Source organism: Nannobrachium achirus (assembly GCF_963921795.1).
Source record: "Nannobrachium achirus genome assembly, chromosome: 8".
NCBI lineage: Eukaryota > Metazoa > Chordata > Actinopteri > Myctophiformes > Myctophidae > Nannobrachium > Nannobrachium achirus.
In genome coordinates, this window is record NC_137817.1 from 1,362,540 (window position 1) to 1,389,162 (window position 26,623).

Consider the following 26,623-nt stretch of genomic DNA (forward strand, 5'->3'; position numbering starts at 1 on the left):
GTACATTTTGAATGCTGGACTTTTACTTGTAAGGGTGCCCTCACACCAAAATATGTAGTAGTGGAATCCACCAATGCATTTCAATGAGAATGGAGAGTTTTTTGCAGAAATCCTCTACTGGCAAAAAAAAAAAAAATGCTCCATTCTCATTGAAATGCATTGGCGGATTCCACTCTAGGCATTTTGGTGTGAGGGCACCCTAACAGAGTATTTCTATATTGCAGTTAGGGCTGTCACGATATGACATTTTACAATTGGCGATTAACGATTTAATTGTGTTTTTGTCGTTGATAATTACATTTCTGTTTGGCTTTTAGGCTTTGAAGTTGCACATGGCAGATATGACACATAACCTAATATACTCATACTAACATATTTGACAACTTACTACTTAAAAAATAACTTTGATAGTGGAAATAGCAGATCCACAAGCTCACAACGTGTCGTAGATCTGCTATTTCCACTATTTCGGAGATTTTTCAACATTCACGATTGTGACGATTATGACAAAATAATTGCGATAATGTCAAATAATCACGATTAGACGATTATGTAATAAAGTAGCCTACTTTTTCCACCACTGCCGGGGGGTGGGGGTTGAAACATTCCATTCTGTCGTTCGTACAGAAATGTCAAAAGGTTTGATGAAGTCATTGTCAGAGTGATTTGATTGATTCCACTGCATTTATCATCTCTCTCTGTGTGTTGACATAATAGACAGTGAAAGGGCGTGCGTGCGTGCGTGCGTGCGTGCGTGCGTGCGTGCGTGCGTGCGTGCGTGCGTGCGTGCGTGCGTGCGTGCGTGTGTGTGTGTGTGTGAGGGTGTTGTCTCAACACACCCTCACATGGCAGAGTTCCAGATCAGATTAAAGTGACAGAAATGGAAAGTATTCCAAGGCGCGGTCGTCCACAATATACCAACATACCTGGTAACCATGGTTACACATAGATCAACTGCAACCATTCATTTATAAACATAATAATAATGTCATTCTAAAGTAGTTGTTCACCCCCAAAAAATTGCTTATTGTCTTTCAGTTGCATTTGAGTACACATTAGCTTTTCTATAAACATGCAATCCATGGATGCATTGTCAGACATTTAACTAAATTATCAATAGTGAAGTTGACCCTTTGGCTTTGTACTTGGTCTGATCCATGGCCTACATCTGGCCTACATCTGGCCTACATCAAAGTGCTAAAAGTGTGTTGTAATGTACTGTACGCTGTTGTGGAATTCAGATCAATCAATAATCATGAGACAATGAGGAGACAAGACAATTATATTAGGTGGTGGTGGTTAAGTTTATATAACATGATATCATGGACAGAAGTACAGTTAACACTCTGGTCAGTGGTAAAGTAGTTCTGCCCAGAAGAATGGTCAGACACTAGAGTTATACTGTGTGGCTTCAAGGCCTCTGGAACGAGCTGTACCATAACAAGATAGGCTTTACCAAAACAACAGTTACTGAGGCCTACTGAAGACCTCTCTACCCTAACTATCAAGTATTAGTATCATCATACAGACCTAGACATTAATATAATCAATGAACACATGATCTACTCTATAACGTCTACTATACTAGTTATACTCTGGAACGAGCTGCACCATAACAAGATAGGCTTTACCACAACAACAGTTACTGAGGCCTACTGAAGACCTCTCTACTCCTAACTATCAAGTATTAGTATCATCATACAGACCTAGACATTAATATAATCAATGAACACATGATCTACTCTATAACGTCTACTATACTAGTTATACTCTGGAACGAGCTGCACCATAACAAGATAGGCTTTACCAAAACAGTAACAGTCCTAGTGAGACTTCTAGACTATTATGAGCTATCCAGCTACGTATCAATGATGTATCATAAGATGAATATAATCAATGAATACATGATCTACTCTATAATCAATCATGATAATCTCTAATCTACTGCAACGCCCAAGGTCACATTGGCCAAGCTTCACAGGACGCTTCATGAAATTAACCTGTACATAGCACGGCTCACTTTACACTGGGTGTGATTTCTTGTGAGAACCTTTGAGAATAACCTCTCTGAACCCTTCACACAGCTAGGGTGTATTTCTGTGAATTATCTCCTCTCGTTTGTATAAATAATCTATTACGTGCGAGTGTGTGTGTTTGTGCACAAACGTGTGTGTGTGTGTGTGTGTGTGTGTGTGTGTGTGTGTGTGTGTGTGTGTGTGTGTGTGTGTGTGTGTGTGTGTGTGTGTGTGTGTGTGTGTGTGTGTGTTTAAGCGCCCCTCCCTTCAAAGTGTAATCTCTCATCTGTCAGACTCACTCATTCAGCTTCTCATTGGTCACTTTTGACAGTTCTTAACCAACTGTTGACCAATCACTGCCTCACGTTTTGTTCTGCAGGATTCCAGTTCGTCCTCTTCCTCATCCTCTTCCTCCTCCTCCTCATCATCATCTTCCTCTTCAGAAAGCGACAGTGAGGTACACTTAAGCCCATTTTCCACTGGCCCAACACCACACCACACCACACCACACCACACCACACCACACCACACCACACCACACCACACCACACCACACCACTCCACACCACACCGCCCACTTGTGCCAGGTTTTCCATGGGGACCTGGGTAGAGTGGTGTGAAAGTGGTACTAAACATGGTACTAAAAAGTATCCCCTCTAGAGTAGGTCTGAGCTAGGCCACACACATCATAATGACTGATCACTCACTGGGTTTTCATTTAGACCACCAGGATATAGGTGTAATACATGATAATAGATTCTATTGTGTTATAACCACTATTATAATCTATTATAGTGTATTATAGTTGTCATAGTAATACATTAATACTTTATATTTCATTATAATCACAGTTAAAAGGGTCAATTTGTTTCTTACCGATAGGGGTACTTTTTTGTAATGGAAAATGGAGATATTTTTATGTGGTGCGGTGTGGTGTGGTGTGGTGTGGTGTGGTGTGGTGTGGTGTGGTGTGGTGTGGTGCTAAAACTACAGTCGGAAAGGGGCTTTACTGTATAAAACACTTTATACTGTATATGTAACACTTTATATTAATAAGTAAGCCTTGCCGAGCCATGAGGCCCATAGAGCAGGAGCCTATGTCCTGTTTCTGTCTGCTTGATGTACAAGTACTGTACAACCCTGTACATGACACCAGTATGACACAGGGACCCCAATCCTCTGGACATGACTCTAGTATGTCACAGGGACCCCCAATCCTCTAGAGATGGCTCTAGTATGTCACAGGGACCCCCAATCCTCTGTACATGACACCAGTATGACACATGGACCCCCGATCCTCTGGACATGACTCTAGTATGCCACAGGGACCCCCAATCCTCTGGACATGACTCTAGTATGTCACAGGGACCCCCAATCCTCTGGACATGACTCTAGTATGTCACAGGGACCCCCGATCCTCTGGACATGACTCTAGTATGTCACAGGGACCCCCAATCCTCTGTACATGACTCTAGTATGTCACAGGGACCCCCGATCCTCTGGACATGACTCTAGTATGTCACAGGGACCCCCAATCCTCTGTACATGACGCCAGTATGTCACAGGGACCCCCAATCCTCTGTACATGACTCTAGTATGTCACAGGGACCCCCAATCCTCTGGACATGACGCTAGTATGTCACAGGGACCCCCAATCCTCTGGACATGACTCTAGTATGTCACAGGGACCCCCAATCCTCTGTACATGACTCTAGTATGTCACAGGGACCCCCAATCCTATGGACATGACTCTAGTATGTCACAGGGACCCCCAATCCTCTGTACATGACTCTAGTATATCACAGGGACCCCCAATCCTCTGTACATGATGCTAGTATGTCACAGGGACCCCCAATCCTCTGTACATGACTCTAGTATGTCACAGGGACCCCCAATCCTCTGGACATGATGCTAGTATGTCACAGGGACCCCCAATCCTCTGGACATGATGCTAGTATGTCACAGGGACCCCCAATCCTCTGTACATGACTCTAGTATGTCACAGGGACCCCCAATCCTCTGGACATGATGCTAGTATGTCACAGGGACCCCCAATCCTCTGGACATGACTCTAGTATGTCACAGGGACCCCCAATCCTCTGGACATGACGCTAGTATGTCACAGGGACCCCCAATCCTCTGGACATGACTCTAGTATGTCACATGGACCCCCAATCCTCTGGACATGACTCTAGTATGTCACAGGGACCCCCAATCCTCTGGACATGATGCTAGTATGTCACATGGACCCCCAATCCTCTGGACATGACTCTAGTATGTCACAGGGACCCCCAATCCTCTGGACATGACGCTAGTATGTCACAGGGACCCCCAATCCTCTGTACATGACTCTAGTATGTCACAGGGACCCCCAATCCTCTGTACATGATGCTAGTATGTCACAGGGACCCCCAATCCTCTGGACATGACTCTAGTATGTCACATGGACCCCCAATCCTCTGGACATGACTCTAGTATGTCACAGGGACCCCCAATCCTCTGGACATGACTCTAGTATGTCACATGGACCCCCAATCCTCTGGACATGACTCTAGTATGTCACAGGGACCCCCAATCCTCTGGACATGACTCTAGTATGTCACAGGGACCCCCAATCCTCTGGACATGACTCTAGTATGTCACAGGGACCCCCAATCCTCTGGACATGACTCTAGTATGTCACAGGGACCCCCAATCCTCTGTACATGACTCTAGTATGTCACAGGGACCCCCAATCCTCTGGACATGATGCTAGTATGTCACAGGGACCCCCAATCCTCTGTACATGATGCTAGTATGTCACAGGGACCCCCAATCCTCTGGACATGATGCTAGTATGTCACAGGGACCCCCAATCCAACCCTTGATGCTGAGTGCCAAGCAGGAGGCACTGGGCACCAATTTTCAGAGTCTTTGGTATGAGCCAAAGACTGGTAAGACTTTATATATTAAGGTCGGCATTTCAGGCCACTTCTACAATGCATTATAATGCACTTATAATACTTCATAACACTCTTCATAAATGTTCAATGTTCAAAATGGTCAATTACACCAGTAAGACTCCCTAATCGGGAGATAAGCGACCATCAGGTCACATGTATACACAAAGAGGGCTGTAACTGCCATTGGTTCCTATAGTAGGGGAGCCTATGTATCAGATTCTGTTGGCTGTAATTTTGGAATGTTAATTTTTGGAGACATGTATATCTTGATTCTTGGGGTTCTCAGAATGCCAAAAAAACATGTCTCCAATTTTTCTTTTGGGGTTTAGCTTGTGTAATTAGCATAATTAGTCAATTAATTGCCCAAAACAGGAAATGGCAATAACTTTGCTTCTAGGTAACTTATAAAGGTGATCTAAGAGTCTAAGTCGATGTTTGTGAGGTCCAGAAATTAATCTGTTACCATTTTGAAGTCATACAAACTTTCCTAATTAGCATAATTAGCATAAAATATGCAACAACGAGGTGAAAATAAACAAATTGCTTATTTTTTTCAGTTTTAGTCAACTTTGAAAGCTTCTCACAGACTTTAAGATGTAAGTTTACAAATCATCAATTATCATCTCCTATAAATAAATCATGCAACCCTGTATCTGTGTAATAATTACGTAATAATCACACCAAAACCAGAAAGCTATATTTCTTTGCTTTAAGTTAATTAATAAACATTATCTTACAGACAGTCTGTTTGCAAGACTAGAAAATATTCTCTTTCAATAACTAGGATATCTAACCTTCCCTTATTAGCTTAATTTGCATATATATCCTTCATATAAAATAAAGAACAATATGAGAAATGGTCACAGAATTATCAGATTGTTTATTCTCAGAAAATATTGTAAACACATTTAAATAGAATGGGTCTCCATCTTTGTTGTCGTCATCACCAATTCCCAACAGATGTGCCTTGCTTACATTACAACACACCTATTCATCTGCCCCACACATGCACATCTCAGAGCAGTTAACATTTTGATATTGACAAGAACAATGTGACACGCACTGGGATTTTTTGCAGCCACATTTGATCAGTTGGGTATTATGGGTAATGGTGGCTGGAGCTGGGGGATCCCGTGTTGTGACTGGCACCAGTTGTTCTCCCTCAGCCCCCCATCCATATTCAGTTACTGGTGGTATCTGTGGGTTATGTACGTGGTCCTGACACCTCATACCATATTGCCTTGTAATGGGAACGGGCAATGGCTTGATGTAATGCTCCTTGTGTAGGTGGCAGCTTCTCGGCTTCTAATTGTTTCTTTGTGAATAACCTCCACCTGAGCTCGCCAACATCCACAAGATTTGTACTGGGCTTGTACAGCTGGCAAACAAATGTTTCAACCTTTTTTTCTGTGTCAGAACTGAGCTTTTTTGTAATACCTAGAGTAGCAAATGCAAATGGGAAAGCCATCATGGATCAAGACATGTTCCCAGTGGGCTGACCACTTCATAGCCACACTGGACAGGAACATAGTGAGATGACTCATGTAGTATTTGACCGCTATGACATTGCATCTTCACTGAAGGAGGCCACATGTAAGCGACACCAGGGTGGCAAGCACCCTACCACTTATGATGTGGAAGACAACACACCGATAGGGAAGGTGTCAGAAAAACAATTCTTGTCAGGTATCCACACCAAAGATGAGCTGATTGTCTATCTTGCTAAGAAATCCCTCCAACTCTTCCAGGGAAACCCTAACATTTTCATAATCAAGGCAAGATGTCCACTCAAACTCTATTGATGTACAGTGAAACATACCAGGGTATGAAAACTTACCAGGGTTCCATGCCATCATTGAACTGACCAGACAGGCCAATTTGTTGGCAAGGGAAAGTTAACCTGTTGGCAAGCTCTAAACCGGTGTTGATGATGACGATGGAGACCCTTCTATTTAAATGTGTTTTCACAACTTTCTGTAAATATTAGAATAAACAATCTGATAAATCTGTGACCATTTCTCATATATATATATATATATATATATATATATATATATATATATATATATATATATATATATATATATATATATATATATATGCAAATTATGCTATTAAGGAAAGGTTAAATATCCTAGTCATGGAAAGAGAATATTTTCTAGATATGCAAACAGACTTACACTGTCTGTAAGATCATGTTTATTAACTCATACCCTGCCAAAAAAGAAGTTTCTATGATAAAAACGTCTTTAAAACGTCTTTTTCACTATGGACCTCCCTGCCAGACGTCTTCTGAACGTCTTTTTTTTTTAATTAATAAAAAAAAAAAAAAAAAAAAAATTTGAAAAAAACTTTTTTGAAAAAAAAAAATTTGGACCTCCAACAGTGTACTAGGCATGATCGCGATCGCGAAATTGCATGTTTAACCCCATACCAACCCCATCTTTCAAACATGGCAGCCATGTTTGTTTACATTTGAAGAAAACATAAGGGCTCCTTTCTCCTGAATGCCTGAACGGATTTCCAAGCGGATTTTTTTGTTTGAAAGCTGTGAAAAGCATGCACATGCATAGTGCATGATCTGTGCACGAATGTGTGCACCAGCGTGCACACTAATTTTTTAACCCTTTGTTGGCGAACCGGCAATATAAGAGGTCATCCCACTTTAAATATGGCACCGACTGAGTTAATTAGCTTAAAGCAAAGAAATATAGATATTTCGGGTTTCGGTGTGATTATTACATAATTGTTACACAGACAAAGTGTTGCATGATTTATTTATAGGATGATGATAATTGATTGTAAACATACATCTTAGAGTCTGTGAGAAGCTTTCAAAGTTGACTAAAACTTAAAAAATGCAGCAATTTGCTTATTTCCACCTCATTTTTGCATAATGTATGCAAATTATGCTAATTAGGAAAGTTTGTATGACTTCACAATGGTAACAGATGAAATTCTTGACCTCACAAACATCGACTTAGACTCTTAGATCACCTTTATAAGTTACCTAGAAGCAAAGTTATTGCCATTTCCTGTTTTGGGCAATTAATTGTCTAATTATGCTAATTACACAAGCTAAACCCCAAAAGAAAAATTGGAGACATGTTTTTTTGGCATTCTGAGAACCCCAAGAATCAAGATATACATGTCTCCAAAAATTAACATTCCAAAATTACGGAAATACATAGGCTCCTCTACTACTAGTTGTGTGGGCAATGTATAGTTTTGGTTGGCTGAGAAAATGTGGGGCTAGCTGTGACATGGTTGTGTTTATGTGGGCAGGAAACGTGTACCGGATAGGTACCGGCCCCGGCTCTCCCGGACGCTCCTAGCCCGAGTTACAGCATTTTATGTGAGCTGCAGTGGAGGGGGTCCTCCACTGGGGGCTTCACCACTTTTGCATCCGTTGTGGAGCACCAGGAGTCGGTGGTCCCCGGGAATTCCCCGTGAGCAGGCCCGTTGGGGTGGTCATTTGGTAATTTTTGCACATTTGGTAATTTTTTACACTTGGGGGTCCCCCAGGGAGCTGGGGGTCCCTGGAGCTCCAGGGGTCCTTGGAGGTTGTAGTTTGGCAGGTAAGGAGTGTGTGTGCAAAATGTGGGGCAACGGTTGTGGAGATATGAGCAGGGCAAAAGTGTGACTCACTCACTCACTGACAGACAGACAGCCCGTGGAGGTTTTGATAGTAAATGCGACCTACGGTCGCAATGATCCTTATAACAATGTCCTGACAATCACAATATGTCAGAATGTTGATGCCCTGACTTAAAGTTAAGAGGTAGTTTAATGTGCCGTTCCACTGAGCTAATAAAACAACCTTGTTATAAGTTCTCATACTGTACATGTACTTACACACATGTACAGTACATGATCATAAACGAGGGTTATTAAGCTTTAAAATGCATTATGAGTGTGATTATAATGCATCACAGGCCTGACCTTTAAGTAAAGTGTTAGCGAACAATCTTGTCAACAGAAGTTGGAGAAATCAAAGCCACAGAACCTCTTCTCTGCTGTGTGAAGTTGTGTTGATCCTATAAGTAACCATTATGAGACAGAGTTGATGCTTCCATGGATTAAACAGTGGAGGCTTTGGTTTGATCAAAGCCACAGAAAACCCTGTCTTCCCCCAGATGGGATCAGAAAGCCCTGTCTTCCCCCAGATGGGATCAGAAAGCCCTGTCTTCCCCCAGATGGGATCAGAAAACCCATGTCTTCCCCCAGATGGGACCAATTAAAGCAGAGCTGCGGTCTTAATTGGTTTCTATTGGCTGACGGGTCTGAGCCGCTGTCTACCCATGCAGCCAATCAATCTTGTTTTTAATCCAAGTGAAGCCTATGCCTTAAGTACATTATTAGTAGCAACACTCAGCGTTGATAACAATGAATGGTTACTGTTGATAAAATACATCTCTTATTAGTAGCTACGCTCTCCCTGTAGATAAGAATGAATGGTTACCAGTAAGACTTCCTAATCGGGAGATAAGCACGCATGTATAACAATGGCAGAAAGAATATGTGTTTTTCAAAAATCGGCCACAGGTAGATGTAAAGATTTTAAGTGGCATGTATGCCTATGTGTTGAGGGAATGTGCATGGCTAATTGCAAAGAAAAGGCATGTGGTGTTCATGATGAGCAGATTTTTGTTTTTAAAAGGGAGCAATCCAGCAAACTTTAGAAGGCAATCGTTGTTTATCAGGATGCATGTTGCTGACATGAGTTGTGAGATGTGTGTACTACTTTGTGTGATTTTTAGGCAACATCTGTAGGAGCAGTGTCCATTAATGTTGTCAGCAAAAAGCAGCCTCATGGTGGCGCTAGAACAGGGCATCTGAGAAATGAGGGGTGGGGGTTGTGGTTTGCCAGCCTAGGAGTGTGTGTGCAAAGTTTGGCATGGATAGGGGCAACGGTGGCAGAGGTAAGAGTAGGGCCAAAAGTGTGACGTGACGTGACGGACTGGCAGAGGGACAGAGAGACAGCCGGTGGAGCTTTTCATAGTAACTTGGGACCTGATGGTCGCAATGAATGGTTGCTAATGTTAAAGGTGATACGAGATATGTCTGTAAGGCAGTGGTTCTCAACCTGTGGGTCAGGGGGGTCCCCACATTACATTGGCCAAATTGTCAAATATTAGAGGCAGAAATTGTGAAAATAGCAGATCTACATGCTCACAACGCCTCGCAACGCGAGGCGTTGTACAGCAGAACAGTGTTATACAAAATGTAATGCCTCAACTCTTAGTGCTTGTCAGGGTGGGGGGGTCCCCAGTTCATATATGATTTATTTTGGGGGTCCCCAGTTCATATATGATTTATTTTGGGGGTCCCCAGTTCATATATCATTTATTTTGGGGGTCCCCAGTTCATATATCATTTATTTTGGGGGTCCCCAGTTCATATATGATTTATTTTGGGGGGTCGCAGCCTGAAAAGGTTGAGAACCCCTGCTTTAAGGGAATCTATTGATTACTCACCCTTATATGTGTTTAGTTTTTATTCATTTGGAATAAAAGCCCAATTAAACAACTAAACTTAAAGTGATCCCTGACTAATATGACAAATATGCCTTAATACATTATAATAGACCGTTTGTCAGCCTTCTGATTGGTCCCTGAGACTCCCTGACTGGCCAACCAGAAAAAACCATTCACTTTTTGCTATCGGGGGTGGAGTTTGTGCAGTGGAGAATGTTAAATGTGGCTTTCAACAACTGTCCGCAGTGCGCGACACGGAGATCGCCCGGTACGGCCACGATCTCGGCCGTGATCTCGCTCATCATAATGAATAAGCTTCAACCATCTAGTTCACATGGACCATATCAATGGTCTAAGAGTCACGATTGGGTACATATATTTTAAATGGGCAGAATTACGAAAAGCCAGCCTATTATGTGAGGAGAAGCATTATAGTTCTGTCCTCTTCCTACCCAGGATGCAATGCTCTTCTCTTTCTATTTTTATTCTCTCTCTGATCCAGAGGATTAAACTAATTAAAACATTTATTTTCAGGGGGAAAACTACTGTTTTGCTATGTAATTACTGTACCTTTTTCTTCCCTTTTTATTAATATCACGTAGATGTGTTTTTTGTGGTACTTTATATAGCTGTAATGAGGCTATGAAGGGGGAAAAAAAACCATCCACTTCCACTATAAAAGAATCTGAAAAGAGGATTCTGTCCCACTGGGATTAAACACATTAAAACATATATTTTCGGGTAAACCCCCTGTTTTGCAATGTAACTACTGTACCTTTGTCTTCCCTTTTTATTAATATCACCTAGATGTTTTTCCTTTGGTACTTTATATAGCTGTAATGAGGCTATGAAGGGAAAAAAAAATCCCATTCACTGCCACTATAAAAACAATCTGCCCAGAGTCAAGTGTCCCATCATAGTAACAGGGCAGAATGGGGCGGGATTTGCAAAAGGGTTTATTGTCCTCTATAACTACAATGTCAAATTAAAAACACCTCAATTATTTTATTTATTCTAGAAATAGCTAATCTTTCGCTCAATAGGGGAAATGCCCGTCGCAAGTTGATGATGTCATAAATGTCAAGTGTGATCTATCCCTATGGAATTTATGGCATGCATGTGAAAATAAAAACAAACTTAATACTTCCTATGGTTAATATGAGCATCAAATCAATATTTCAAATGTGTTTGTGTTTTGTTTTTTTGCACATGCATGCCATAAAAATGACACATGACATTTATGACATCATCAACTTGCGACAGGCATTTCCCCTATTGAGTGAAAGATTAGCTATTTCTAGAAGAAATACAATATTTAAGGTGTTTTTAATTTTACATTGTAGTTATAGAGGACAATTATAATGTATTAAGACATGTTTGTCGTATTAGTCAGGGATCACTTTAAGAACATTTTCCATAAAGCCTCCAACCCACAACCTCCAATATTTACACGCAACTTTAAAGATAGCTCAAGTGGCTCATAATAAGCAGACATGGCAACGGTGCCATGCATGCAGTACTGCTGTGAATGAATGAACAAACACATGCATCAACTCACTGTTCCATTCAACACCTGTCAAACATGTGGGCGTAGCAGTGAAACCAGTTACGGTATGTTCTGTATGTGAACCTATAAGCACAACGGTGGGGGCCGATGGGCAAGGAGGGTCGCGAGCTTATGAGAAACAACTAAAATAAGACCTTAAAACCTGGCGAAAACAGTTGTGTGCATTAGCACAAGATTAGATGAGGATAAAGGAAATCATTAAATGGAAAACATTAAATTAACTTCTGAAAAGGCTTCTAGGCCTACACTAGCCTACTAGTAAAACTAGTGGAACCGCGATCTTGCCACACGTGAATAATTGAGGTTGTAAACAATAACACTGTTACATGCCCCAGTCTAGGGGGTAAGGAAAAGTAACATAAATAAGGCAAATGGTAGGTGAAAGAAGTATTTTTATTAACTTCGTTTGTTAGTATTGGTTGTTTTTAAGAAAGTATTTACAATGTATTTACAACCAAATAATGAGGTTACAAAATAAGGGAACAATTAACAATGCAAGATAACTACCATGCAAATCAAAGAAACAATCAAAAATAACTAAACCCTAATCTTGTATTTTAAACACTTAATAACTAAACTAGACCAAATCAAAATTAAAGAAAGTATTCTAGACTAACATAACTACACTATTCTAAACTATCAAAATTAGGCGTTTACAAAAAGCTGGCGCTGGTAATTATAGTACTGAAGAACAGGTATTAGTACTGAAGAACAAGTTGTTTCCACAACCTAGTTGGGGAAACAAACGGTAAATCTAAAGTTCCCAAATATGCTGAGCTCAAACTCACAAAGTCGGCTGGGCCAACACGCATCCATGGCTACATCCAGGACCCAGGAGGAGGTATCAGAGGAGAAGAACTGCCACGCCGGCAATGGAGTCTGTTGAACCGCCTGAGAACTGGTGTCGGACACTATAAAGCATCCATGCGGAAGTGGGGCCTGGCGGACGGAGCAGGCGGCTCCGTCCGCCCCACATATTTATGGGGTGCCCTGAGACAAAAAGGTTTGAGAACCCCTGACATAGAGATATGTTGTGTATATATTGTGACATACTGTAGAGTATATTCTGTTTTATATGTCATAAGGTACACTGGAGTGTAGCTGCACTTTATCAATCATTCAATCATAACAGGTGTGGTTGTTGTCAGTCTCCCAAACAGTGGCTTTGTTGGAAGCCTACAGTTTTTCGAGATGGGTATGGCTGCAGGCCTGGAGACACCTCCCTCAGCAGATCTTTCTTGTCAGATCTTTCGTCTCAGATCGGAAGTACCTAACTACTTGACTCTACTGCCCCCTAGTGCTTTCGGTGACGTGTGCAGTGGGGCGACGGTGAGATTCGATCTAGTGATCTCTGGCACTCAAGTCGGTGACGCTATCCATTCAGCCATCAATGCTGATGTTTATCGTGCGCTTGCCCAGGCCTTACGGCCTGGGCATAAATAGAACGATTGCATTCACCACGGCTCTTCGCCGTGCTCTTCGCCCCCGAGCGCCGCAGGCGCGAGTGGCCGCTGGCCTTCGCGCCGGACCAAGGTCCGCTGGCCTTCGCGCCGCTTGCAGTGTCGTGGACAATAATCAACGCCTCCGCCCAGAACGCATGTGCAGACATGTGCCGATCTACAAGCACACAACGCCTCGCGGTGCGAGGCGTTGTGTGCTTGTAGATCTGCTGTTTTCTCTACTGTTGTGCGACAGCCTTGTATGATGAAGCAGGGCTTTACTTTGTGAAGAAACGTACAAATCTGAAACTTGGAGATACAAGGTAATATTGAGGTTATTTTCTCCCAATCTTCCTTCACAGGATGAGAAGAAGAAGAGGAAGAAGAAGGTGAAGAAGGTGAAGAAGCAGAAACAGAGGGATGAGAAGGAGGAGGAGTACGTGTGGGACAGTGTGGTCATCACAGAACACGGTCAGTCCTATTAAAGGGACAGTTCACCTAAAAAATACAGAACTTTTTTTCCCAATTGATTACACTCCATGGAGACTTGAATTCATTGGTGTTCTTTTTGACTTGTTTTTGTCGCATTCTTAACCCATTGCTTTAACCCATTCAGGCCTGAACACATTATGACGCAATATGTTATGCTTGAAATATAAAAAAAATAGCAGATATACAAGCTCACAGCGCGGCACCGAGTGCCGCGCTGCGAGCTTGTAGATCTGCTATTTTTGAAAAAGTCAAGAAAATGTGTGCAAATCTTTGAATATATGTATTTTCAAAGCGAACGATTGTAACTCAAACTTTGCTTCTGGGGGGTCCCTGGAACTGAATATTTTGAGATGCGGGTCCGTGGCCAAATAAATATAATTTTGGGGGTCCTTCACATGAGAAGGTTTGAGCACCACTGACATAGTAGTCTCTCAAGAACAGACTAACTGAGCTCCATTTAAGTGAAAAGGACCTTTTCTTTGACGATGGCTGGCCAGATTGCTGACATCGAAACATAGGTTTTTTCCAAAAATCTTAGGAGGATTCAAAAGACACTTAAAGAATCGGGTCAAAATTCTAATTTTCACGATTTTTCAAAAATAGCAGATCTACAAGCTCACAGCTTGTAGATCTGCAATTTTTTATATTTAAAGCATAAAATATTGCGTCATAATGTGTTCAGGCCTGAATGCTTTAACTATTGAAAAATAGCAGATCTACAAGCTCACATCGCGTCACAATCTGAAGACTCACAGAGCGCTTGGCCCAGCCTCCACGACCTTGCATTGTCATGCAAATGTTAAAACGTGTGTGTGTGCGTGTGTGTGTGTGTGTGTGTGTGTGTGTGTGTGTGTGTGTGTGTGCGTGCGCGTGCGTGCGTGCGTGTGTGCGTGTGCGTGTGCGTGCGTGTGCGTGCGTGCGTGTGTGTGCGTACAGATCCTGATGACGTCAAGATTCCTTCATCCATGGAGGAGTCTAAAGACAAAGTAAGACACAGAAACTGGACTCATTGATTGATTTTATATAATTGATCAATAATCAATATTCTATTGATGATAGATGACTTACAGTCAGTAAAAACACATCCAAATGGGTGACATTGTGATCCATCTAACTATTAATTCAGCGAATGTCCGTCCGTCCGTCCGTCCGTCCGTCCGTCCGTCTGACATCATTGATACTGCAGTTTCACCCCCATGGTAACCTGCCTGTCCAGGGACGTGCTGGCCATTGGGAAAAGCGGGACAACTCCCGAACGGCCGGTTTCATTCCCGGCCGGTCCAATTGTCACTGTCGGGCAGAAACCTTGTATCTCCAAGTTTCAAATTTGTACATTTTTTCGCAAAGCAAAGCGTTGTGTGCTTGTAGAACGGCTGTTTTCACAAGTTTAAATAATTTTTTTAAATGGTGAATACAAAACAAACGGTTTTGGACATACAAGGTTTCCACCCGACAACAACGAAATATAACTCATGTAATTGGCCCACTGGCTTGTCACTTGTCATGATCTGAAATGGCAAATCTTTGAGTAGCAGCAGCGCTATAGAGAGATCTCTCTCTATAGCGCGCAATGAGGGCCTCTCCAACTCTTTTTCCTGGGCTGAATCAGGGGCCCAGCACGTCCCTGGCAACATGACTGGTGGCGCGCGTGCAAAAGATACCAGTCATGCTGCCATACCTTAGCAACAAGGCATGGTACATTCATTTTAAGAAGTACATTCTATTTCCCCCTAGTTTCTAGGGTTTCTTGGGCTGGATATGACAGCCTGGAACGGTTGTTCAAGTGCAGCTAAACTTGGCATAAAATAGTAAACGTGCCACAATTAACAATAATGCATTGCACCTGTGCAGCTGACCTGCGGAACCTGGGAATATACCATTCTGTCAAGATGGGGAGAATAAAAGTGTGGAGAATATAATTATAATAGGCTACCTTGTTAAAAAGACCATTTTGTTAAATGTTGCATTTGTAGGTATGTTACTGTTATTTAACAACATAATAACCAGCACAGATAGACAAAGACACATTCATGGATTTATATTTAAAAGTTGCTTATATTTCCCCCCCGGCACAGGTCTAGTTTGAGTGGTTCTCAAACTCTAATGGTAATTTAACCCATTTAGGCCTGAACACATTATGACGCAATAATTTATGCTTTAAATATAAAAAAAATAGCAGATATACAAGCTCACAGCGCAGCACCGAGTGCCGCGCTGTGAGCTTGTAGATCTGCTATTTTTGAAAAATCGTGACGATTAGAATTTTGACCCGATTCTATAAGTGTCTTTCGAATCCTTCTAAGATTTTTGGGAAAAAAACCTATGTTTCTATGTCAGCAATCTGGCCAGCCATCGTCAAAGAAAAGGTCCTTTTCACTTAACTGGAGCTCAGTTAGTCTGTTCTGGAGAGACTGCTATGTCAGTGGTGCTCAAACCTTTTCATGTGAAGGACCCCCAAAATGATATGTATTTGGCCACGGATCCCCATTTCAAAATATCTAGTTCCAGGGACCACCCAGAAGCAAAATTTGAGTTACAAACGTTCGCTTTGAAAATACTTATATTCAAACATTTGCACACATTTTCACGACTTTTTCAAAAATAGCAGATCTACAAGCTGGCAGCGCGGCACTCGGTGCAGCGCTGTGAGCTTGTATATCTGGCTGTGAGCCTAAATTGGTTAAATTCTTTCCTCTTGTCTCGCTCTCTTTGTTCTCTAGGATGACGATGAGAAGAAGAAGAAGAAAAAGAAGGTAAAACATGTTCAAAACAAACTAAATACAAAAATGCTAAAAATAAGACTACATTTTGATCATTACTGAATCATTGTTTGGCCCGGGTGTCTCAAAGAACTGGATTAATGGCAAAATCATGGAAAGTTTAGAACAGAGGGTGGCAACCAGGCACGGTGCCAGCATGTTGGCAGAGAGGAGGGTGATGACTGGCACACTGTCACCTAATTTGCAGCAGATGACATCCTGCACATACTTCTACAGTCTAAGTATGTGATAACGTCTTGCTGCGCGGCCATTATGGGAATTATCAGCCTGTCATGTCCATATAAGCCATAATGACCAAGCAGCAAGACCTTATAGCACTTATTACCCGGCTAATACATACAATTAATAATTTGACTCAAAACTAAAAACAAAACAAAGTATTTCCTTGTTTACACACCACTGAAAGTGTGTCACCCCCAGCGCTACACGGTCGCCTTGGAAAACAAGGAAGTGCTGATCAAATAGAATCCATTTTCTGTTACTACGTTGTCTATTTCTCGCCTCAAATGTTTTTAAAAACATTCTTGAAAGCAACGTTTAGTTGTAAATGTCACTGTGTGTTTGTTTACATGGCTGACATGTTGGATATGGCACTAAATCCACGCAGTGCATCCTGACTGCAGCAGCTGCTCTGAGCCGTTGATTAGGCAGCGGTGAATTATAGAGCGGAGCGGTCATTATACGCCTATAATTCACTGTTGATTTCAGCGCTCAACCAATCAGAATCAAGCATTCAACCAAGCCAGGTAATAATGATCCTTATAACAACGTCCTGCCAATCAAAATATGTCAGAATGTTTGATGGGGTGTCATTAAAATGTATGTTGACATGACAGACTTGACTATCTAGAAAATAAAAACATGGAACTTCATTTCAAAAAGGTTACTGAGCCCTGGTTTAGAATATTTGGTGGTCCCGTTTATTTTCTCACTAGATCCCTGCACTACGATACTCACCATGAATACTAGAATAGTCGCCGCAAAGAAACTCACCTCTGCTGATGGTTTATGCCTTTTGATTGATTGATTGATTGATTGATTGATTGATTGAGGTATTTATTAGACATTTTGGATAGGAAAAGGTACAGTTTCATGACAGTACAGTTCACTGGTACAAGGTCAACTAAAAGGAAACTCGGGTAAGCCGAGGCTTATTTGTTATTTTCCATTGAGATCCTTTAACATCCTTATATAGCTCTGTAAACTGTGCCTCAACGGTTAAACCTAATCTTAACCTCAGGAAGATATGCTTAATCCTAAAGTTATTTCTAGCCTATATAGGTCTATATAAGATATATGCTACACCTAAATAGCCTATAGAATCAACCTTGCCTGTCAACAGGCATAAAAAACTATTTTGCCATTTTTTAGGAATAAAATGGGTAGCACTTTACAATAATGACCTGTTATAAATCATTTATAAACATTTATAAGCAGTTTGTAGATGAGTAATAAACATGAACAAACTGTTTATTGACATTTGTAAATGTTTACCTAAACATTTATAACTGTTTTAAACATCATTTACATGTTATTAGTAAGGTATTAGTAAGTAGTAAACTAATCATGAATAAATCATTTATATACATTTGTAAATGTTTATTAAATCATTTATAACCAATGCTAAAAATCACATATAATGTGTAGGAATGCATTTGCAAATGTCTGTTAAGGTGACCTCCATGTTTAATATACGCTTTGTAGATGTTATCAAGAGCCCTAATGTAAAGTGAAGACTTACGGTCGCAAGTTACTATGAAAACCTCCACCGGCTGTCTGTCTGTCCGCCACGCCACGTCACATCACATCACATCACATCACGTCACGTCACGTCACGTCATGTCACGTCACGTCACGTCACACTTTTGGCCCTACTCTTATCTCCGGCACCGTTTCCCCTATCCATGCCAAACTTGCCAAACTGCTAAACATGAACAAACAAGGAGGCCACATTAACAGACAGATGTAAATAATCAGTAAGACTCCCTAATTGGGAGATAAGCAACCTCATGGTGGCGCTAGAAGAGGGACACATGAGAAATCAGGGGCGGAGGTTGTGGTTTGACAGCCAAGGAGTGTGTGCAAAGTTTGGCATGGATAGGGGCAACCGTGCCGGAGATAAGAGTAGGGCCAAAAGTGTGACGGACAGACAGACAGCTGGTGGAGGTTTTCATAGTAACTTGCGACCGTGAGTCTTCACTTTACATTAGGGCTCTTGATAACATCTACAAAGCGTATATTAAACATGGACAAACATGGAGGTCACCTTAACAGACATTCGTAAATGCATTCCTACACATGATGATTGGTGATTTTTAGCATTGGTTATAAATGATTTAGTAAACATTTACAAATGTATATAAATGGTTTATTCATGATTAGTTTACTACATACTAATACCTTACTAATAACATGTAAATGATGTTTAAAACAGTTATAAATGTTTAGGTAAACATTTATAAATGTCAATAAACAGTTTGTTCATGTTTATTACTCATCTACAAACTGTTTATAAATGTTTATAAATGATTTATAACAGGTCCTTATTGTAAAGTGCTACCTAATAGGGTAAATGACAAAGAGATAATTTGCAAACATGGACAGTCTGACAGCAGAATTGAGGGTAGGCGAAATGGCTCAGACAGGTAGGTGAAAAGACTCTCCTCCACGGCGAAAATGCCAGGCGAAAGGACCAAATGCGTGTAGGCGAATATGTTATAGGCGAAAGTGCTGGTGACCGTATGACCACGTGTCATTTGTTTACATATTTGGTTCTTTTAACAAAAGTCCCAATGTGAACGCTAACCGGCCCAAATTCAAAATGCAACAATGTAAACATTTGGTCCCTGATCCGGACCTTCTATGCAGACTTTGGGTGAGAACTGGGCCTAGAAAAAGAAGACTCAAGCAAGCAAGCAAGCAAGCGGACAGTGTTGCCATGTCTGCTAATTATAAGCGACTCTGGGCTTGAAGTTGCTTGTACATGATAGTTGCTGGTTACGTTTTATTTGTTGTGAGCTTGTAGATCGGTAATTTTCAATTAGCTGATGTGGCGATGCGTGTAGTTTTAAAGTGCTCGTGTGGCCTAGATAATATCACTTTTTGGGGCTTATTTTCGTACACCTGGTTGCTTAGTTCTCTCGCAAAGTCTGGCAACACGGACTTTCATACCGTGACTATGGTTTAGTGAAAACTAGGTATTCTATGGCCATGCCAGCATTTTCGCTGCCAATGAGGGCATGTGAAAACACCCAAAAAACAAAACTCCCGGCAAGTTGAAAATCATTATGCTAATTATTTTGCAGGAAAAATTCCGGAACTGTAGTGAAAACATGCCTTCAGTTTAGGAGTTAAGAGTCAGTCTATATGGAATAACAAACTTTGCCCGCGCACGCCCTCGAGCACATGTGGCCTGGGTGGGTGTAAATGATTGCCGGTCAGATTTTGGGTCCCACTCCAGCCCTGTTCTCCTCGTCTCACCAACTCACCAACCAAGTTGTGCGCTGCAACTGTGTCCAGTCTTGATGTATTTTTGAGCGGTGCAAACCACTCCTATAAGTGGCTGTGCGTGTGTCCGTAGCCTTTTTCCTCAGCGCTTTGCTATAGTAAAATGTGTGTCCGTAGCCTTTTTCCTCAGCGCTTTGCTATAGTAAAACGTGTGTGTGTAGCATCATGTTTGTCTAGTGATGTCATATGTCATATGTCTGTAGCCTTTTTCCTCAGCGTTTTGCTATAGTAAAATGTGTGTGTGTAGCATCATGTTTGTCTAGTGATGTCATATGTCATATGTCTGTAGCCTTTTTCCTCAGCGTTTTGCTATAGTAAAATGTGTGTGTGTAGCATCATGTTTGTCTAGTGATGTCATATGTCGTATGTCTGTAGCCTTTTTCCTCAGCGTTTTGCTATAGTAAAATGTGTGTGTGTAGCATCATGTTTGTCTAGTGATGTCATATGTCGTATGTCTGTAGCCTTTTTCCTCAGCGTTTTGCTATAGTAAAATGTGTGTGTGTAGCATCATGTTTGTCTAGTGATGTCATATGTCGTATGTCTGTAGCCTTTTTCCTCAGCGTTTTGCTATAGTAAAATGTGTGTGTGTAGCATCATGTTTGTCTAGTGATGTCATATGTCGTATGTCTGTAGCCTTTTTCCTCAGCATTTTGCTATAGTAAAATGTGTGTGTGTAGCATCATGTTTGTCTAGTGATGTCATATGTCATATGTCTGTAGCCTTTTTCCTCAGCGTTTTGCCATAGTAAAATGTGTGTGTGTAGCATCATGTTTGTCTAGTGATGTCATATGTCATATGTCTGTAGCCTTTTTCCTCAGCGTTTTGCCATAGTAAAATGTGTGTGTTTAGCATCATGTTTGTCTAGTGATGTCATATGTCGTATGTCTGTAGCCTTTTTCCTCAGCGCTTTGCTATAGTAAAACGTGTGTGTGTAGCATCATGTTTGTCTAGTGATGTCATATGTCATATGTCTGTAGCCTTTTTCCTCAGCGTTTTGCTATAGTAAAATGTGTGTGTGTAGCATCATGTTTGTCTAGTGATGTCATATGTCGTATGTCTGTAGCCTTTTTCCTCAGCGTTTTGCTATAGTAAAATGTGTGTGTGTAGCATCATGTTTGTCTAGTGATGTCATATGTCGTATGTCTGTAGCCTTTTTCCTCAGCGTTTTGCTATAGTAAAATGTGTGTGTGTAGCATCATGTTTGTCTAGTGATGTCATATGTCGTATGTCTGTAGCCTTTTTCCTCAGCGTTTTGCTATAGTAAAATGTGTGTGTGTAGCATCATGTTTGTCTAGTGATGTCATATGTCGTATGTCTGTAGCCTTTTTCCTCAGCGTTTTGCTATAGTAAAATGTGTGTGTGTAGCATCATGTTTGTCTAGTGATGTCATATGTCATATGTCTGTAGCCTTTTTCCTCAGCGTTTTGCCATAGTAAAATGTGTGTGTGTAGCATCATGTTTGTCTAGTGATGTCATATGTCATATGTCTGTAGCCTTTTTCCTCAGCGTTTTGCCATAGTAAAATGTGTGTGTAGCATCATGTTTGTCTAGTGATGTCATATGTCGTATGTCTGTAGCCTTTTTCCTCAGCGTTTTGCCATAGTAAAATGTGTGTGTGTAGCATCATGTTTGTCTAGTGATGTCATATGTCGTATGTCTGTAGCCTTTTTCCTCAGCGTTTTGCCATAGTAAAATGTGTGTGTGTAGCATCATGTTTGTCTAGTGATGTCATATGTCGTATGTCTGTAGCCTTTTTCCTCAGCGTTTTGCTATAGTAAAATGTGTGTGTGTAGCATCATGTTTGTCTAGTGATGTCATATGTCGTATGTCTGTAGCCTTTTTCCTCAGCGTTTTGCCATAGTAAAATGTGTGTCCGTAGCCTTTTTCCTCAGCATTTTGCTATAGTTTTGCTACAGCTGATCTTGTTTAGGTGAGCTATCTCGTTAGCTGTGATTAGTTAAGGGCTGTTACCGTTGTGTTTGTATTGTTGAGTCTCACATACTCCCCCCCTCTCAGGAGACTCTGAGGGTATCTGTATAAATGTCTGTAGCTTGAGTTGGTGCACTCTTGCGAGTGCTGTGCATGAGGTTGCTAACCTCATACACCCACGCCAGGCTCTTCCTGGTGGTCATATTCTGTCTCTCCAGCGTCACCGACCTTCCTCGGTTTCCATCCAGACTTTCCTGGAAGTCACTGGTTGCCCAGAGTTATATTATATGATTATAATTACATCTAACAATGCTTCTCCTCCATTCACGTTTGGTGAATGTAGCCTTGGCCAGGAAAATTTGATGTCTTCAGGCTGTAACCATCGATCATCAGGTGTTTCCACCCGTGTTCCGCTACACCCTCCTGATGGCCGGGTCGGCAGTGGTGGCCAAATCACTGCCCATCTCCTCCTCTTGGCCAAGGCTAAACTCCCCTCTCCTGCTCACTGTGAGTTTCTGCAAAGTACATGAAGACAAAACAGAAACTTGCTCAAAAAATGCAAGGTCCATGACACAGACATCTGTGGTATTTCTTATAGAGGTTACGGCAGGGTTCTTTGTTAATCATGGCTGCTAGTTCGCTCCAGATGTCGTCATGTGGGACCGACTTCTCCAGACCGTACTGAAGAACCGTTAGCTTGCATAACACCTTGAGACCAGGACTCAGGTCTAAGGCGTACATGTCCTCAACCCGGCCGCCTCTAATTCCTCCAAAGAAGAAGACACGATCTCCCACCAAGGCACTGTGCAGACGGTATGCACACGGGCCTTTGCCCTTGGGCTTTAACATCTTCCAGGAGCTGGACTCTGAATGTAATTTCCACAGATCATTGTACAAACCACCAAGTATGTACAGCTCTCCATCGTAGGCAAAGGCTGAGTGTCCGGCTGAGTGTCCATGAAGATGTGAAGTAGTCAGGCTCTGCCAGCAGCTTGTCTCCTTGTCAAATGTGCTGAAGATGTTGTTCATCGACCGCCCCCCGAATACAAACATCTTTGTCCCGATGACGGTGGTAGAGTGATCCCTCGTACGAGGTGGCGGAGTACCTCCGGTCTTCACTAAAGACCAGACCATTTTGGCGGTGTCCAACTTGTACATGGAGTTTGTGTGTTGCAGCTCGTTCAATCCTCCAAAGATGTACATGTCCTTCCCCCAGACACAGGCGGAGTGTCCCACCCGGGGCATCGGAACAGCCCCACAAACATGAAACTCCAACCATCTGTGGGTGTCCACATCAAACGCGGAGATATAATTCATCCAGCGATGCACACTCCAGAGATAGATAACGTGGTCTATCAGCACAGCTGTGTGGCCACATTCCAAGCTGCGTGGAACTGGCACTACTTGCTCAGTTTGTCCAGTTTTCTCTAGGGACAACCACTCCTCTATGAGACGAGCTTCTTCAGCCTCGTTGCCTTGCTCGATTTGTTCAACTATCTGTTGGGACAACGTCTGCCAGCGAGCTTCTTTATCCTCATCGTCTTGCTCGATTCGTCCAGTTGTCTCTGGTGCCAACGTCTCCCAGCACAAAGACACTGTGTTGAAGATATGCACGTGCATCATGTCACACAGGTTGTAAGGCAGGTCGTCCTCATCGGATGAGGCGTCCGAAGGGCTGGACCAATAGCCTGACAAGGTGCCAAAGCAGTACACCTTGTGCCCTACTGTTACAACGGCACCATATAATCTACAGCTAAATGAATCCATTTTCTCCTGATGTAAAGTCCAGTGCAACATTTCAAACACCAAAATGGTAAAATACCATACAATACACGTATTTAGGGTTCCTGAGAATAAGAGTCTTGGCCATGGTTTCTGCACTGATAATTTATACAATTCAGCTGTGTTTGTCCTTTTCATCATGATGAGGTCATATGTCGGCCATGCCCAAATATAGATTTTACGGGTCAGCTATGCCTCAGTAAATGGTGTCTCTAATGTTGTGTTTTGATAGCACAAATGTAGGTTTTACCTAGCCTGGTTCCAGCCCATAGACCCGCCCACTCTCAGAGTGGACTGTTTCTCCTGTCTGGAATTGTGTTCATAATAAGTGATTTCTGGAGCCCAAATGACGGCTCCTCCAATTAGCACAGGGGGTGGGGGGTGGGTTTAACAAATAACCAATCCATGCCGTCAAAGTCCCTCCCCTCCAGAAATCGCTCAAACAGGGCACAATGTCAGACTCTGAGTCTGAAATCAGGCTAGGTTTTACCTGCATTTTGCATGTGTTTCCATAAGGGCAAAGTCCTTAGCCAGACGGCTCCCAGTGACCAGTGTCAGTGACTTGGCATGATAGTCAACAATGTTATGTGTATGTCAAAACATACCCATATATGGGCATTACCAAATATGGGCATTCCCAGATATGTCCCTTAATATTGATAACATTGGGACAGGGATCTCCATATATGGGCATAAAACATTATGGTAATTACTAAATCCAAGCTGTTCCTTGGCAAGTTAAGGCCTTGTTTTGATGCCTAGGAATCTCCATATATGGGCATAAGGGTACCCCCTTATGCCCATCATCTGGGAATGCCCATATGGACAATGTACCGGTATTTATTTTATCCTTATATATATATACAGACTTAATATTAACATTTTCGGGGAAGGTAGGGTGTAAATCAGAGTAAAGCAGGCTCTTGGGCCAGTCTTATTTTCCTTTATAAATAACTAGAAGGGCGGCCGAGCGTCTAGTCGGCGACCTGGCCAACTCGGGAATGATGTAAATAGGGAATGAATGCCCCACCCTTTAATGCAAACCCCATTATACCTGTTGTCATAGGACCCGTTTTGACCATCCGTTTGCCTGTGTCCATTTATGCCCATATATGGAGATATCATGCCCATATATGGAGATATCTGTCTGTCTGAGTCCATTTTATGCCCATATATGGAGATCTCTGTATCTGTCTGTCTGTGTCCCTTTTATGCCCATATATGGAGAGCTCTGCCCTTCTGGCGGCCAATCATCTAGTTGGGGACTGGCCTACTCAGGAACGATGTAAATAGGAATGAATTCCCCACCCTTTAACCCAAATCCCATTTATCTGTTTGCCTGTGTCCATTTATGCCCATATATGGAGATATATTTCTGTCTGCGTCCATTTTATGCCCATATATGGATATCTCTGTATCTGTCTGTCTTCATCTTGAGCAATAATACGCAGCCTGCTTGCTTTGCCACCCGTGGGGAATGATGCCCCTCTAACCCTAACCCTAACCCCGTGGGGAATGATGCCCCTCCGGTCGTTAGGCAATACCCATCATACTTGTTGTGCGGTGTCACAGTGACAAGGGAACCACTAAATAGACTGTAGAAATGTGTACTGACCAGGGGCATAGTTCTGCCGATTTAAAATGACTCCGATACGGAACTAAAACTTCCTATGATTGGCCGCTAGTTGCGCTGTTTCCCCCCCCGGCCGATCGCAAAAAGAATTTCCCACCATTGGATCCCATTCATTTTCCCCTTTCGTTTTCTAACCTTAATTAACATTTTCATGAATACTGTATGGTTCCTATCGCTAGTTAAAAAATGCCTTTCAATTACCATCATATTCGTTTTGTCGAAATGTGGTCCAATGTATTTTAAAATAAATGATAAAGTTGTGGGGGGGCGTGGCCAACTAAACTGATACCAGCCGGCTGTGTTCTTCTACGTGTGCTGTATTTCGGGAGGCTCCGACCACATTCTCCCATGCATCCCTGCGTTGCACGTGACCGTTGGCAGCCAATAGCATCTCCGATGCTTTTACAATTCTATGATGGCGTTACCCATTCCAAGGGGTAGAAAGGGCCATTTACGCTGCATAGAAACCAATGGCTTCGTTTCGTCCATATTTTTCTACAGTCTATGGTACTGACTGACGGACAGACGGATAAGCTGCAACATTTCTCATGGTAGATACAGCTGTCCTCTCGTCAGTTTGCGGACATATAAGGTCATGTGCTTTTTTTAGGGGGGTTGGGAGGGTCCCCAGAAGACATTGAAGTGATAATTTAAGGACTATTACCAGTGAAGAGTGTACGGTGGAGACCTATCCACCGCAAATTTGAGGTGGAAAGCTTTCAACATCAAGTCAGAAAATAAGTGCAGGCCATCATAGTACGCCACGGTGGAGTCCTATTCACCGTGACTGACTAGTCTAGATTGACCAATCAGTGAACTGGGTGTAGAGCCTGTCTGTCTGATAGTAAAAACAGAGAGATGTGTTGGGACTCACGGTGGAAAGCTCCCCACCGTGAGGAATGATGTAACGTTGTAGTTTCATGACTCAAAAAGACTCGAAAAGACTACAGCGCGGCGTAAAGCCTTCCACCACGGACCCGACTATGATACAGGCTTAAGACTCCCTAATAGAGCATCGCAGTGAGGTGTCGGAAGTCCATTTTCCATTCATTTTCACCAT

General features: G+C 42.2%; 1 protein-coding gene across 1 annotated transcript in view; it reads left to right on the forward strand.

Annotated features, from left to right (window-relative positions):
* LOC308289434 (uncharacterized protein) overlaps nt 1-26,623 on the forward strand; it is a gene marked incomplete at its 3' end in the record, with an annotated part of 71,276 nt that overhangs the window by 10,784 nt on the left and 33,869 nt on the right. Inside the window, exons 4-7 of the mRNA XM_080731123.1 lie at nt 2,395-2,472; nt 13,803-13,911; nt 14,869-14,918; nt 16,653-16,685. Of these exons, the coding sequence (XP_080587249.1) occupies nt 2,395-2,472; nt 13,803-13,911; nt 14,869-14,918; nt 16,653-16,685 (270 nt within the window). The remainder of the gene's footprint in view (nt 1-2,394; nt 2,473-13,802; nt 13,912-14,868; nt 14,919-16,652; nt 16,686-26,623) is intronic.